Source organism: Marmota flaviventris, chromosome 13 (genome assembly GCF_047511675.1).
Source record: "Marmota flaviventris isolate mMarFla1 chromosome 13, mMarFla1.hap1, whole genome shotgun sequence".
Taxonomy (NCBI): domain Eukaryota; kingdom Metazoa; phylum Chordata; class Mammalia; order Rodentia; family Sciuridae; genus Marmota; species Marmota flaviventris.
The window spans coordinates 92,463,458-92,479,731 of NC_092510.1; the positions used below are offsets into that span (position 1 = coordinate 92,463,458).

Genomic DNA, 16,274 nt, shown 5'->3' on the forward strand with positions numbered 1-16,274 from the left:
TCTCAGCCTCCCTAGCCGCTGGGATTACAGGCGTGTGCCACCATGCCCGGGTCTTCCTTTTAAAATTAATTAATTATTTTTTTTTGTTTTTGGATATACATGACTGTAGGGTGTATTTTGACATATTATACATACATGGGGTGCAACCCATTACAATTCTGATCCCGTTCTCGTGGATGAACATGATGTGGAGTTACACAGGTCGTGCATTCATCATGAGTATATAAAAGTTACGTCGGATTCGTTCTACTGTCTTTCCTATTTCCATCCCCACTCCCTTCCCTTCATTCCCCTTTGTCTAATACACTGAACTTCTGTTTTTCTCCTCCTTACGGTCCCTTGTTAGGGGTTAGCAACCACATACCAGAGAGGACATTTGACCTTTGGTTTCTTGGGACTGACTTCTTTGACTTTGTTTCCATAATTGTTGCTTTAGAGATATACATAAAGGTGAAATCGACTTTGCTATATTCACGTAGGTACATAGTGTACATAATTTGGTCAATTGCATTTCACTGTTCCTCCATTTTCCCGTCCCTCATCTCTCCTGCTCTGTCCCTGTCTATTCCCCATTGATGTCCATTCTATTGTCATGATATTCCCCCATTTTTCCTGTTTATTCTACCTTCTGCAAATGAGAGAAAACATTTGGCTGTTGACTTTCTGAGTCTGGCTTATTTCACTTACTGATGTTCTCTAATTTCATCCATTTACCAACAAATGCCATAGTTTTATTCTTTTTGGCTGAGTAACACTCTGTTCTCTCTATATGCCACATTTTTTTTTTTTTTACCATTTGTCTGTTTTGTTTTGGGGCACCTGGACTTTTTCTATAGCTTGGCTATTGTAAATTGTGCTGCTCTAAACATTGATGTGCCTGTGTCACTATAATATTATGATTTTAATTCATTTGGACAAACACCAAGGAGTGGAATCACTGGTTTATACAGTGGTTTCATCTATAGTCTTTTGAGAAATGTCCATACTGCTTTCCAGAGTGGTTACATTAATTTACCATCCCATCAACAGTGCATGAGTGTACATTTTCCCTGCACATCCTTTCTAACTTATTATTTGTATTTGATAATTGACATTTTGACTGGAGTGAGATAAAATCTCAGTGTAGTTTTGGTTTGCATTTTCCTGATAACTTGAGATGTTAAACATTTTTTTCATATATTTGGTGACCAACCATTTGCATTTTTTTCTTTTGAGAAATATCTTTTTAGTTATTTTCCCCCATTTGTTAATTAGACTATTTGTTTCTTTTGGGTGTTACATTTTTTTTTGCATTCTGTATATAGTCTAGGTATTAATTTTCTGTTAGAGGAGTAAGCTGGCCAAGATTTTCTCCCATTTTGTAGGCTCTCTCTTAATGCTCTAAATTATTTCCTTTGCTGTGCAGAAGCCTTTGAATTCTTTTCCACTTATTTGTTCTTTTTTTTTTTTTTTTAAGTTTCTTCAGCCTTAGGGGTCATGTTAAAGGAGTCAGTCCCTGCACCACTATGTTGGAATGTTGAGCCTCTTCACCTCTCCCCACCGCCTCCCGCCCCCCCCCCCCCCCCGCAGTAATTGTGAAGTTTCTTGTCTCATGTTTAAATACTTGATTCACTATGAGTTGATATTTTGTGAGTTAAATGTAAGGGATCTAATTTCATTTTCTACATATGTATATCCATTTTCCTGGGAAGTTTTTGAAAACATATCTGTGCTACTGTATTTTCCTATTTTTTTTTTGTATTGATAAGGGTATTCCTGTTCATCAGAAAGTTAAAAAGTTTTAAAAATATTTAGGATTGAATCCGAGCTTACACATGCAAGTGTTGGACCATCGAGCTATCCCTGAAGCTCATTTTATTTTTTATTTTGAGACTGTGTCTTATTAAATTACCCAGACTGGCTTCCAGCTTGGAATCTCTTGCCTCAGCATCCCAGAGATTGGGAGTTCAGTGTGCCCCACTCTGTCTGGCTCAAACAGTTTAAAGTTTAATGTAGTTGCAGATTTTACTCTTTTTTTTTTTTTTTTTGATACTGCAAGCTGCCAAAGTAAAGCTTATTCCTCTCTCAGAATAAAAAGAAATTTTCTTTTGATAGATTCACGATTTTTATTTTTGTTTTAACTGTATGATAAATTTTGAATTTACTTGCTGGTAAGCTTAATTAGGAAACCTGTTTTCCTTTGTAACTTTAAAAATACATTTATTTAATTGGCTCATAATATTTTGTGTATTTATGGGGTTTCATGTGGTGTTTTGATACATTGAGTAATGTAAAAATTAAGGTAAGCATAATTGCTTTCTCAATTGTATATTTTTTTGTGGTGAGAACATTCAAAATCTCTTTCTGTAATTTTTTTGTGTATATAGGACATTACCATTATCTTTAATTACCCCACTGACCAGACTTATTTCTTCCATCTAACTTTGTGCTTATTGATCAACTGTTCTGCATCCCTCCTTTCCTCATATTCTCCCTAGTTGTTTATAATTTTTTATTAATTGTCCACATTTTATTTTTGTTTTATTAATTATAACTAGGAATACAACTTTTTCCCCTCAAAATCGGTAGGCCTGGTCACAAGTAAAAATAAAATGGCTTTCCATAAAGAACCAGGACAATGGCCAACACAGAATGGACACGGGTCTTAAGTAACAAACAGAAGCTGAACTGTAAGTCCTATGAACATATTTCTCAAACCTCAGTGATATTTTTCCCATTTTACTGGAAATTATATTTTCATCTTTATAAAAATATTGAAATATACACACAAACAGCATAAATGTATGCAGTTGAAATATATATGTGGATACATAATGTTGTACTGTGCATATAATGTATATGTGTTCAAATGTATGTGATATATGAACATTAAAATTTAAGATAATAATATTAAAAATTTATTTAATTATCTCTAAGCTTAAATGATAGAAAGCTAACAATATCATTGAAAAATCTTATAAACCCTCCTCAATTGTATCTGCATTTCCTTTGAAGGTACCCAGTACCTTGACTATTTTAAATTATTTCTTTACACTTATTTGAATCTTAACACTTTGGTAGTAATCCCTCAATTGTGTCCATTGTAGAACTACACATGAAAGAAATTGGACTGTATTTATTCTACTACATTTTGCTTTTATTGTCTTCTATTGCCATATAAAATTCATCTATGTATTTTCAACTTCCACTCTGACAATATAATGTACTTATCTGCTTGATATTCAGTGACCACTCCTCTACCCTCAGCATTTTACTACTATGAACAACAGAGCTATAAAGTATTCTTTGCATTTTTTTCTTTTGAGAAATATCTTTTTAGTTATTTTCCCCCGTTTGTTAATTAGACTATTTGTTTCTTTTGGGTGTTACATTTTTTTTTTTGCATTCTGTATATAGTCTAGGTATTAATTTTCTGTTAGAGGATTGCATATGCAATACATTTTATAAGCTGTATGTTGATATAGTATGGTTTACATATGTGGAATCCCTCAAAAGTTCATGTGAGACAATGCAAGATGTTCAGAGGTGAAATGATTAGATTATGAGAACTATAACCTAACTGGTGGATTAACACACTTGAATGGATAGTTGGGTGGTAACTGGAGGCAGGTAGGATGTGGCTGGAGGAACATTCCTTGGGGGTATATATTTTTCCGTGGTGAGCAGAGCTCTCTCTCTGCTGTTTGATTGCCATGTCTGGAGTGGATCTGCTGTTCTGCCTTACTTTGGGCCCAGAGCTATGCATCATTGACCATTGACTGAACCTCTGAAATCATGAGTCAAATTAAACTTTTCCTTCACATAGTTCTTCCTGTCAGGTCTTTTGGTCAAAAGCTGACTAAAACATAAGAATCTCTGGATTATTGGGCATGTTTATATCCAATATAACTATCACTGCCAAACTCTTCTAAAAAATAGTTACACTAAGAAGCCAATCTGAAAAGGCTACTATATACTATTTGATTCCAACTATACGACATCCTCAAAAATGCAATAGTATAGAGATAGGAAAATAATCAGTGGTTGCTAAGGGTTTGTGGTAAGCTAGAGGGATGAGTAGGTACAGCAAAAGGGATTTTGGGGACAGAAAAATCATTTGTATAATGCTGTAATTTTTAAAATATGTCTCCATGTTTTGTTAAAACCAAAAATAAAAACCAAAGAAACCACAACTATACAAGAAACATTAACCCTAGTGTAAATTATGGACTTTCATTAATTATAATATATCAATATTGTGAAAACTATATTATAACAATGCAAGACTCTTAAGAACTGAAAAATACTATTAAGCTAGTGGACCTGACAGATATCTATAGAGTATTTCATCCTTTGACAATGGAATTCACTTTCTTCTCAGTGGCACATGAAACCTTCTTTAAAATGGATCATATTTTAGGGTGCAGGACAAATCTTAGCATATAAAAATACAATTAAAATGGAGCTATTGCTACAGGTACTTCTGAAATACAGAGAATCATTTCAAATATTTTGAAAATTTATACTTCAAAAGCTAGAAACTCTTGAAGATATTGACCTGTTCCTAGAGACATATGACTTCCACAAATTGAACCATGAGGATATAGAAAATATAAACATATCAATATCAAATAATGAAATTGAAGCAGCCATTAAAAGTCTTCCATCAGAGGAAAAAACCCAGGACCAGATAGATTCTCAGTTGAATTATACCAGACCTTTAAAGAATAACTAGTGCCAATCCTCCTCAAATTATTTCATGAAATAGAAAAAAGGAAAAAAAATTGCCAAGAACATTCTATGAAGCCAATGTTCTCCCAATACCAAAATCAGACAAAGACACATCAAGGAAAATAAACTTCAGACTGATATCCCTGATGAACATAGATACAAAAAATCTTTAGTTAAAATATTGGCAAACAACATTCAAAAGCACATAAAGAAGACAGTATATATGATAAAATTGGTCTCATCCCAGGCATGCAAGGTTGGTTCAACATGCATAAATCAATAAACGTAATTCACCACATAAACAGAGTTAAGAGCAAGAATCACATGATCATCTAAATAGAAGCAGAAAAAACATATGACAAAGTACATTAATGTTTTAAACATTAGAGAAAGTAGGAATAGAAGAAACTTATCTCAAAATTGTAAAAGCTATATATTACAAACTCAAGAAACATCATACTGAGCAGAGAAAAATGGGAAGCATTTCATCTAAAAATCAGGCACAAGGCAAGAATGCCCATTCTCACTACTCCAACTTAGTATGGTCCTTGTAACTCTAGTCAAAGCAATGAGGGAAGAAAAGGAAATTAAAGGGACATAAATAGGAAAAGAAGAAGCCAAATTTTCTCTTTGCTGATGTGATATTTAACCAGAAGACTTCCAGAGCTGATACATTAATTTGGTGAAATAGCAGGATACAAGATCAACATACATAAGTCAATCACTTTGCTATATTTTCATAGTGAATCAGCTGAAAAAGAAACTAAGAACACTATCCCATTTACAATAATCTCCAAAAACACTTGGGAAAAAATCTAGCCAAGGAGGTAAAAGACCTCTACCATGAAAACTTTAGAACACTGAACAAAGAAATTGAATAAGACCTTAGAAAATGGAAAGAATTTCCATGTTCTTGGATAGGTGGAATCAATGTTATCAAAGTTGCCAAACTATTAGAAGTGTTACCAAAAGATTCAATGAAATCCCCATCAAAATCAATGACATCATTCACAGAACCAGAAAAAACAGTTTTAAAATTCAGTTGGAAAAATAATAGGCCCAGAATAGCCAAATTAATCCTGAGCAAGAAGAGCAATGTGGGCGGCATCATAACACCAGATCTCAAATAATACTACAGAGGTATAGTAACAAAACCAGCATGGTAGTGGCATCAAAACAGATATGAAGACCAATGGAATAGAACAGAAGCCACAGAGGCAAATCCAAATAGATATAGTCATCAGATATTAAATAAAGGTGCCAAATCATACATACATACAAATCATACATTGTTAAAAGGTAGCCTTTTAAACAAATGGAGAACTAGATACCAATATGTAGAAGATTAAAACTTCACCCCCATGTCTCACCTTGCACAAAAGTCAACCCAAAGTGAATCAATGACTTAGGAATTAGACCCAAAACTGAAACTGCTGGAAGAAAATATGTGTTCAACACTCTAACATATTGGCATAGGCATTAGCTTCCTTAACAAGACTTCTAAAATATAAGACAAACAATCAATAAGTGGGGCATCTTCAAATAAAAGGTGCTGAATGTTTTCTCTGATTTAAGGATGATGATTCATAATATGGTTGGGGGGGGGCATGGGAGGATTAGATGAACTCTAGTTAGGACAAAGGGGAGGGAGGGGAAGGGAGGGGGGATGGGGGTAGGAAAGATGGTGGAATGAGATGGACATCATTACCCTAAGTACATGTATGAAGACATGAATGGTGCGACTCTACTGTGTCTACAACCAGAGATATGAAAAATTGTGCTCTATATGTGTAATATTCTTCTGTCATATATAACAAATTAAAATTAAAAATGCAAAAAAATTACACTATTAACCAGGTACAGTGGCACACACATGTAGTTCCAGATATTTGGGAAGTGGAGATAAGACTGCTTGAACTCACAAGTTCAAGAACAGCTTGGGCAACATAGTAAGACACCATCTCAAAAAACAAAAAAATTACCACACTCACACACACACACACACACACACACAAAGATTCTGCATAACAAGGGAAACAATTAAGAACATGAAGAGAGAGCCTGCAGAAAGGGAGGAAGATCTTTGCCACCTATTCCTCAGGAGATTAATTAATATGCAGAATATATAAAGAACACAAAAAGCATCCAAAATACCACATTAAAATTAAAAAATGGGCAAAGGAGCTGGACAGAAATTTCTCAAAAGAAGGATTACAAATGGCCAAAAAATAGATGAAAAGATGTTCAACATCTCTAGAAACTCGGTAAATGCAAACTAAAACTAAGATTTCAGCTCATTACAATGAATGGCAATAATCAAGAACACAAACGATAATAAATATTGGTAAGGATGAGGGGAAAAATGTACACTCAGACGTTGCTGGTACTGCAAACTAGTACAGCCACTCTGGAAAGCAGTATGAGATTCCTCAAAAAACTAGGGATGGAACCACCATATGACCCAGCTATTCCAAGCCTTAGTATATATCCCAAATATCTAAAATTGGCAAACTATAATAATAATACATTCGCATCAATGTTTATAGGAGCACAATTCACTATAGCCAAGTTATGGAACCAGAACAGTTGCCTATCAACAGATGAATGATTAAAATATTGTGGTACCTATACACAAGGGTGTTTTACTTAGCCATAAAGAAGAATGAAATTATTGCTTTTGCTGGTCAATGATGGAACTGAAGAATATCACACAAGGTGAAATAAGCCAGATCCAGAATATCAAATGTCTTGAATTTTTTTCATATGTGAAGAGTATACCAAAATAAGGGGAAAAGGGAGGGGGAAATCCCAAGAAAACATTAGTGAGATCAGTGGAATATATGAAAGAATTTAGGGGGAGGGTAGAGGGATTGGAAAAGGATGGAATAGTGAAATGATTCTGACCAAATATTATAGTGTGTGTGTATGGATATATACCACAGTGAATTTCACCTTTTATATCTATAATTTTCTAATAAAAAATAAAACTATAATTAAATAGAAGAAAGACCAGGTGAGTAGAGGAAGGGGAATAGTGGGCAGAGGAAGGGAGGGAAAGAGGAAGAATTTGGCAGTGAAGTGGAGCAAGTTAAATTTCATGCATGTGTGATTATATCAAAACAAACCCCAAATTATATCTAACTATAATACATTAATTAAAAATAGTTCTATAGAATTGGACTACTCTGGATCTTATCTAGCAAAACCTAAAACTAAGCCTTGAAGATCAAGCTGAACCTCTAGTAAGTTAACTACACTCCATAATAAAATTCAACATTCTTAAGGAAAACAATAAAGTCCAGTCTTTTGCCATTGTATCATCTATGATATCAATGAAAAGAAACAGACACAAAAAGCCATGGGAAAATGTGACTTCAATGAAGAATCAAATTATTCAGAAAAAGATGCAGAGATTACACAGGTGTTACAATTAGTATCTGAAAATCGGAAAACAGCCATTACCAATATGTTTAATGCTTTAAAGGAAAAAATGAGCATTATAAGTGCTCAGATGGAGAAACTAAAAAGAGAATGGAAACTGCAAAAGAGAAAGAAATTCTAGAAGTCAATAATAGAACACATGAAAAGTGACTCAGAGGAAAATGTAACGAAAATAATTGTACAAGAATGAACATTGACCTGTGGTAAATAGCAATCATCTAACTTATGTCTAACTGGAGTTCAAGGATTAGAATAGAGAATTTGGGATTAGAACAAGATATCTGAAGAAATAAGACTGAAAATTACATATTTACCAGTAAAGTGAAACTCACAGGTTCAAGAAACTCAAGTACACATAATACCAAAGATGCTAAGATCCAAAGATAAAATCTCAAGTGCACAGAAAAAAAATTCATTATATACACAGAAAAGAATGTCAATCATGCTTGCTAACTCCCAGTCAGAATCATTACAGGTATGAAGGCAGCGGAATGACATTTTTATTGTTTAATTAGAAAATTTTTATATTTTACATTGACAGATAAAATTGTACTACAACCTGGCAAGAGATCTAGGTATCTCTAAAAACTTGTCTATTCTATGTCCGCTCCACTGCTCCGTTCCCTTGTGGACTGTCTTAGGATTGGATGCTTTTCTCTGAATCCCAGGAAAACAGATCAGGTGTGGAAGTCCCCCTTATTTTCCCTAGGGCACTGCCCTGAAGTGTGAAAGTTGTGTCTTTTCTCTATTCATCAGAGTCAACCTGTCTGCTGTCTGCGCGGGAGGGTGTTTGCCATCTGTGGAGGACCCTGAGGCACCACTTAGGTTGGGGGAGCAGCACTTAGTGCTGGGGTTGCTTGCCATCTAGTTGGCTTGGGGGTCTGCAAGTGAGGTGTCCTGCAGGGCTTGTGGGTGGGGCTCTTGGTGGAGTTCAGGAGCCAGTAATCAGGATCTGTGGGCAGGTGTTCTTCAGTTGTTCTGGTTGCCGTGGGCCTTTCCGCTTTTCCCTGATCCTAGCCGTCCCAAGCCTACTCATCGTACTGATCCCCTTGGTGTTCTGGGTGGAGCAATCTGGACAGGACCCCACACGGCTGGCAAAGCCAGACACTCACTCTGCTCTCACTTGAGAGAAACCACGAGCCAAAAGATTTCTCTAGGCTCTGAATTGTGCCACCGTGGGGGAGGGATGCCCTGGGTAAGTGGAAACGTCTTCTTATCCTCTTCAGTGCCTCTATATTTTGATTTTTTTTTCTCTAGTGGAGAGCTGGAATCCTTTAGCTGGACTCCGGGGTTTCCATAAAAGTATTCTTGTCCAAGGGTAGTTGATAAAATCAGTGTTTCTTTCTTTTTTCTTTCTTCTTTTTGGTGCTGGGGAGTGAACCCAGGGCCTTATGCACGTGAGGCAAGCACTCTACCAACTGAGCTATATCCCTAGCCCCAACTCAGTGTTTCTGTGGGGCTTTGAGGGCTAGAACCTTGTATTCTACTGCCTTGCTGATGTCATTCTCTTGAACTGTTATGAAAGTTCTGATTTACAAAATTACTTCCTTTAAAAAGTGAATTAGCTTATAGAGGTGTTGAATATTCTAGTTTTATTCTTTTTGAAAATCTTAAAAACATTTTTAAAAAATACATCTGTTGAGTCTATATGGCAGTCTTGTAAACAATGCTTGAAATTTTGAAAGCCAGGAGTAATGGAATGCTTTAGATTTCTTATGCTTGCATTTATATTTTTATGAAAATTATATTTCATGATCAATTAGAAGTGTTTTGGTGTTTGGAATGGCAACTTTTCAGCTTTACAATGGATTTCATCTGCATTCTTACTCAAGTCTTTTTAAAAACATTTTAATGATATATTAAGATGCTTTTGTCAACTTCTCAAGTAAGATATTCACTCAATATTTAAATTTAGCAATGAATAGAAAATCATATTATTATTAATTCCTAGTTAATTTATCACTTTATTTACCTCATGGCATTTTAAGATGACCAGTTGTAGGATTGGTTATTTGATTAATTTATCCTTAATGAATTAGTCTGGTTCTATGTAAATAAAGCAGTACAGAATCTCCTCTAGGAGAATCTTTAACTCATATTAGTTCATTTTTTTTTTCTGAATCAGAAGTTAAAGACAGTAAAATAAAACCCCTGAGAGCTAAGCACTGGCCTTTGGAGAGTCTTCTGGGGGCTTTCTGCCTGGCTGCGAGGGGGTGGGTTCCTGATGCCCTGCCTGTGTTTGGACCCATGACAGGCTGCCAGGGGAGGGTAGAAGGACAGACAAGCTACAGAACCTCTGACTGAGAGGTGCTTATAGGGTTTGGGGGAAGTAAATATGCCTTGGATTGTAGGCAATGTTGTATGTGGCAAAATCTGCAAGTGAGGGCTGGGAACTGGGCAAAATGTGGAGGAGAACATTGAAAAAGATTCTATGAAAATGGCCATTTCCTGAAAATTCTGAGAGAAGTCCAGGCAGTCACTCAGCCGATGGAGGTGTTGATTAGCGTTTATGAAAGAAAGGAGGAGTAAAGGGGGGTTGACTGATCTCCTGAAATTTGAATGACAAAATTTTGTTCAGTGAGGAGAGGTTAGGTCTTTCTTAAAAAAGAGAGATCCTTATTAAGCTCTGAAGAATTCATTATCAATTCAGTAACTCATTCATATCAAACCTGTATTAAAATAAATGATTTTAGAAATATTTTCCCACTCCTTTGTTTATACCCAAAGGACTTAAAATCAGCATACTACAGTAATGCATCCACGTCAATGTTCATAGAAGCTCAATTCACAATAGCTAAACTATGGAACCCACCTAGGTGTCCTTCAATAGATGAATGGATAAAGAAAATGTAGAATATGGACTACTCAATGGAATATTACTCAGCTTTAAGGTGTGATATCATGGCATTTGCCAGGAAATGGATAGACTTGGAGAATATCATGCTAAGTGAAACAAGCCAATCCCCAAATGACAAAGGCCAGATGTTTTCTCTAATACACAGATGCTAATTCTCAATAAGAATAGCATTACCTTAGATTAGGTAGAGGGAAGTGAAGGGAGGGGAGGAGAAGGGATGTGGGATAGGAAAGATAGTAGAATGAAACAGACATTTTACTGTATGTATATATGTGACTGCATGACCAATATGATTCTACAACATGTACACTCAGAAAATGAGAAATTATATCCCATCTGTGTATTATATAACAAAGTGTATAAATGCATTCTACTGTCATGTATAACTAATTAAAACAAAATAAAAAATTAAAGAGATAATGAGAAGGATAAATGGTATTTATTGTAAATTTCTTATGTGCTTTAGCATGAACTATTTCATTTAATCTTAATAACTTTATGTTGACAGTGTGATTATTATCTGCATTTTACAATTTATGAAGAAGGAAAGGTTACCTTGCAAGTCAGGGTTAAAAAAAGAAAAACAGTGACTAACACAGCTCAGATCCAGTTCTCTTTGAGGATTGAGTTCAAAGGCTCAGTGTTTTCCCTCTATAATCTCTTGGAAAAGACACATCTCTATATCCCATAGTCTCTCCTAAAAAAAAGAAGAGACCTACAGGGTGTACGTTAAAGCTGGATTTGTGCTCTCATAGTAGCAAGGAGTTTGCAGAAATCAGAATTTCTATACCTGGAACATAATGTGCTGCTTAGAGAAGCTGACTCCGGGCATTGGTTATATCAGTGTTGGGGGATATCTTAGACACTCTTTCTTTCTTTCTTTTTTAAATATTTATCTTTTGTAGTTGTAGATAGACACAATAACTTTATTTTATTTATTTATTTATGTGGTGCTGAGGATCGAACCCAGGGCCTTGCATGTTCGAGGCAAGCGCTCTACTGCTGAGTCACAACCCCAGCCCCTAGACACTCTTTCTTTCTGGCTAGAACTATGAACAGACAAAGAGGAGCTCAGGTGTCCCCCAAAGGCCCATGTGTTAAATGCTTGGTCCCAGGGTGGTGGCATTGGGAGGCAATGGAACCCTTAAGATGTAGGGCTTTTGGGGAAATTGCTAGGTCACTGGGGATGTGCTCTTGAAGGGGATAGTGAGACTCCAGGTCCTCTCTTTTCCTGACAAAGGGGTGAGCAGGTTTTGCTCTACCATGCATGCCTGCAATGAGGTACATGATGTACTGCCTTGACACAGGTCCAAAACAATGGGGACAGGGGATCATGGACCAAACTGGGAGAGAAAATAAACTCTTTGTCTTAATAAGGTGATTTTTCCCAGGCATTTTGATAAAGGAGTGGAAAGCTGACTAACACGGTGTCTCTGATATCTAGGACACGCTCTTAGGTGACTCTCAGGTGAGCAGCTCAATCCCTCCTGCACAGGCACCTCCCCAAGGCCTTGTAGCAATTGGAGGCAATTAATCTACTTTGATTCTCTCCTTAACCAGGAGCTTAGGGATTTTTCTGAGTCTTCTATGTGGTTGATAAAATGGTGTGTCCTGCCTATTGTCCTGAAGCCAAGGACAGCCATAGAAAGGTCAAATGCCCTGGGCTTACAGAGGTCTGCTCTTAACTTTTTTTGTTCTTGATGTCCTCAACAGAAGCTGAGGACTCAGAAAACTGGATTAGCAGGTGCCAGAGCTCACCAAGAGGTGGCAGAGGTCAGAGGGAGCTGGGAATCCTAATTGGGCAAAGTGTGCCTCTGGGTCTAGGGGTCTGCATATGTGTTCCACGTCATTCCATATGTATTTTTTGTATGGTATCTCTTTGCTTATCCAGTACAGGCATATCGACCTTGTCTTGGCAAACTTTGTGTGTATGTGTCTGTTGTGTTTTGTGTGTGTGTTGGCGTGATATAGAATTGATTTCCAGCCTTTTCTTCTAAGACCCAGAACATAACAATTTTAAGCAGGTTCACATTAAGCAAGGTAAATAATCTGTGTATGTGTTTTGGGATCTCTCAAGCAGGCTCTTTGATCTCAAATATTTGCCACACTCTCTTCCTGTAAGTCCCACATTTTCATATATAGACAAGAATCATAGGTAAGCAGATGAGATTGCAGAGTCTGAAGAAGTTAGATGTATTCTGCCATCGGGAGCAGAAGTCTTCTCTATTTGCTCATAACCAGCAATCTCTACTCAGTGATACAGGTGTGTGTGATCTTGCATTTTTGTCTATGAGTTATATGTATATGATTACATGTGTTTGAGATTACATGTATTTGTGTGTGTGTGTTTGCTGTTTTTTTTTTTTTTATTTGTAGGTAGTGTTTATGTGCTGGTGTCTGTGAGTGAAAAGGGCTCAAGTGCCTCACTGACTGACCACCTCCTTCTATTTGGGTATAGTAGTGGGGCTGGGAACTTCATTCTGCAAGCAGAGAGTGTAGGTGTGTGACTGTGTGTGTTTATGCCTAACAGGGAAGAGGCACATGTATGTCATTGTTTGCTCTTGTATGATTTTTATGTGATGTGTTTGATCTAGTGTTTTTTTTTTTTGTCTAGCATGTGTCCAACTGTGTGAGCCTGTACTCAGAGTGTGGTTTATACCCCCAATTTGTGATTTTTTTTATGTCTTGCTCATTGTATTATGTTTGTGTTAAGACCATGCAAGTGTTTGTGTGCAGTTTTGTTAGTTTATTTGTGTGATGTGTATCAAAACTTATGTGTTATTTGTGAGTTTGTTTTTATGTTTCAGTTACACACAGCTACTGCCCTTTCTTCAGGATCACTGTAGGTTACAGATAGTAAGAAATCACAAGTCAGCAATTAAAGTGTGTGCATGTTTGCGTGATGTGTAGGGGTGTGTGTGTGTGTGTGTGTGTGTGTGTGTGTGTTTCACATTTGTATTTTAGGGGCTTCTGTTTGATTCCTATGGACTCAAATATTTCCTTAATTGTCTTTCGACAGTCATGTCTCTGCATTGGGCAGGAGGCTCCTGTGAGTTTCCCCCACTGGGCATACATAACGGGTAAGAGCAACAATTACAGGAAGCCATACTTGGCCCTCTCCTCAGCCTGGTTCCTGAACATTTTTGTGATCTTGGGAAGTAACTTCAGGTGTCTGTAATTCAGATTCCTCACTAGTATGAGTGTTATGGTTTAGATATGAAGTATCCCCCCTCCAAAGCTCCTATGTGAGGCATTGCAAGAATGTTCAGAGGTGAGCTCATTACTTATAAGAGCTGTAACCTCATCAATGGACTCATCTACTGATACGGATAAACTGGGTGGTATTTGTAGGCAGGTGGGGTGTGACTGGAGGGAGTGGGTCCCTGAGGAGTGACTTGGGGCTTTACACTTTTGTCTGTGGTGAGTGGAGCTCTCTCTGTCTGCTTCTTGCCTGTCACATCCTGAGCTACTTTCTTCATCCTTCTTCCACGATGTTCTGCCTCACCTGGGTCCAGAGCTATGGGGTCCACCAACCATGGACCGAACTTCTGAAACCATGAGCCCCAATACACTGTTCCTTCTCTAAGTTCTTGTTGTTTTTGGTCACAGTGATGAAAAACCCGACTAATACAGTGAGGGTTTGATGTACCATTGGAGCTAGAATGGACAGACTTTTGATCCATGAATCAGTAAGTACGAGAAACAAACAGAAGTACAGCTAGATTTAAGAATTTTCCTACTAACTAGGCATTACTGTAATGTGATGGTCACGTTCACAGGCATTCCCCACATTGTCCACCTCCCAACAGAGACAAGAAGAGCATGAGGACCGAGAACCAGAGTAGCATGGCCGAGTTCCTCCTCCTGGGGCTCCCTATTCGACCAGAGCAGCGGGGCATGGTCTTCACCCTGTTCCTGGGCATGTACCTGACCACGGTGCTGGGGAACCTGCTCATCATCCTGCTCATCAGGCTGGACTCTCGCCTGCACACCCCCATGTACTTCTTCCTCAGCCACCTGGCCCTCTCTGACATTTCCCTTTCCTCTGTCACGGTTCCCCAAATGCTGGGGAATGTGCAGACCCAGCAACAATCTCTCCCCTATGAGGGGTGCATTTCTCAGATGTACTTTTTTGTTCTTTTTGGCTGTCTGGACAATCTCCTTCTTGCAGTGATGGCCTATGACAGGTATGTGGCCATCTGTCACCCACTGCACTACGCTGCTGTCATGAGGGAGGAGCTGTGCGTCTCATTAGTGGCCAGGTCCTGGTTCTTCTCCTGCGTCCATGCCCTGTTGCACACCCTCCTCTTGGTCCAGCTGTCCTTCTGTGCTAACCAGACCATCCCCCACTTCTTCTGTGACCTTACCGCCCTCCTGAAGCTGAGCTGCTCAGACATCTCCCTCAATGAGCTGGTCATCTTCACTGAGGGAGGAATGCTTTTCATCCTGCCTTTGAGTAGCATCCTGGGCTCTTACGTCCGAATAGGGATGACTGTCCTGAGGGTCCCCTCCACCAAGAGATTCTTGAAAACTTTTTCCACCTGTGGCTCCCATCTCTTTGTGGTGTCTTTATACTATGGGACACTTGCAGGTGTTTATTTTTTCTCTTCGTCACAGAACTCCAGTGACAAGGACATTATCTCTTCTATCATTTATACAGTAGTGACACCCATGTTGAACCCCTTCATCTACAGCCTGAGGAACAGAGACATAAAACAGGCCCTGGACATATTTGTTAGTAGGGCTAACTTCTTTAAGTGACAGTCACTAAATCCACTCACTTCAGTCATGAGCACAGAGAGATATTTCTTAGAATTCTGCTATCATTGACAATTCCATATATTTTTAGGGGGAGGGCGGTGTACTGGGGTTACATTCGTAGTTCTTTTTATTTTTTATTTTGAGACAGGGTCTCACTAAGTTACTCAGCCAGTCCTTTCTCTTGCTATTCTCCTGCCTCAGTCTCCCAAGTAGCAGGGATTACATGCAGGTGCCGCAGTGCCCAGCTTTCAACTCCATGTAGATTTAAAATAGTTCATATTATTTTATTATATACAATGCTTTTTTTTTTTTTTCAGTGCTGGTAATCAAACCTAGGGCTTGACTGATGCTAGGAAAGCCCTCTACCGTGAAGCTCTAGCCCCAGCCTGCAGTGTTCTTAATATATCAGCCAGATCCAGTTTGGTACTTGGGTTGTTAGGTCCCCTCTACCCTTAATTACTCTTTGCTTATTCATCATCTCATAAGATGTATGCAAAATCTTACA

The 16,274-nt window shown here is 37.8% G+C and overlaps 1 protein-coding gene across 1 annotated transcript; it reads left to right on the forward strand.

Annotated features, from left to right (window-relative positions):
• Positions 1-14,830: 14,830 nt before the first annotated feature.
• LOC114093900 (olfactory receptor 1J4-like) lies at positions 14,831-15,769 on the forward strand. The gene has a single exon (XM_027936793.2). The coding sequence runs from the start codon at positions 14,831-14,833 to the stop codon at positions 15,767-15,769; it is 939 nt and encodes a 312-aa protein (XP_027792594.2).
• Positions 15,770-16,274: the final 505 nt, after the last annotated feature.

Bases quoted from the DNA above. Each gene is read 5' to 3' on its own strand.
- LOC114093900 (XM_027936793.2), top strand. From the start codon at position 14,831: ATGAGGACCGAGAACCAGAGTAGCATGGCCGAGTTCCTCCTCCTGGGG.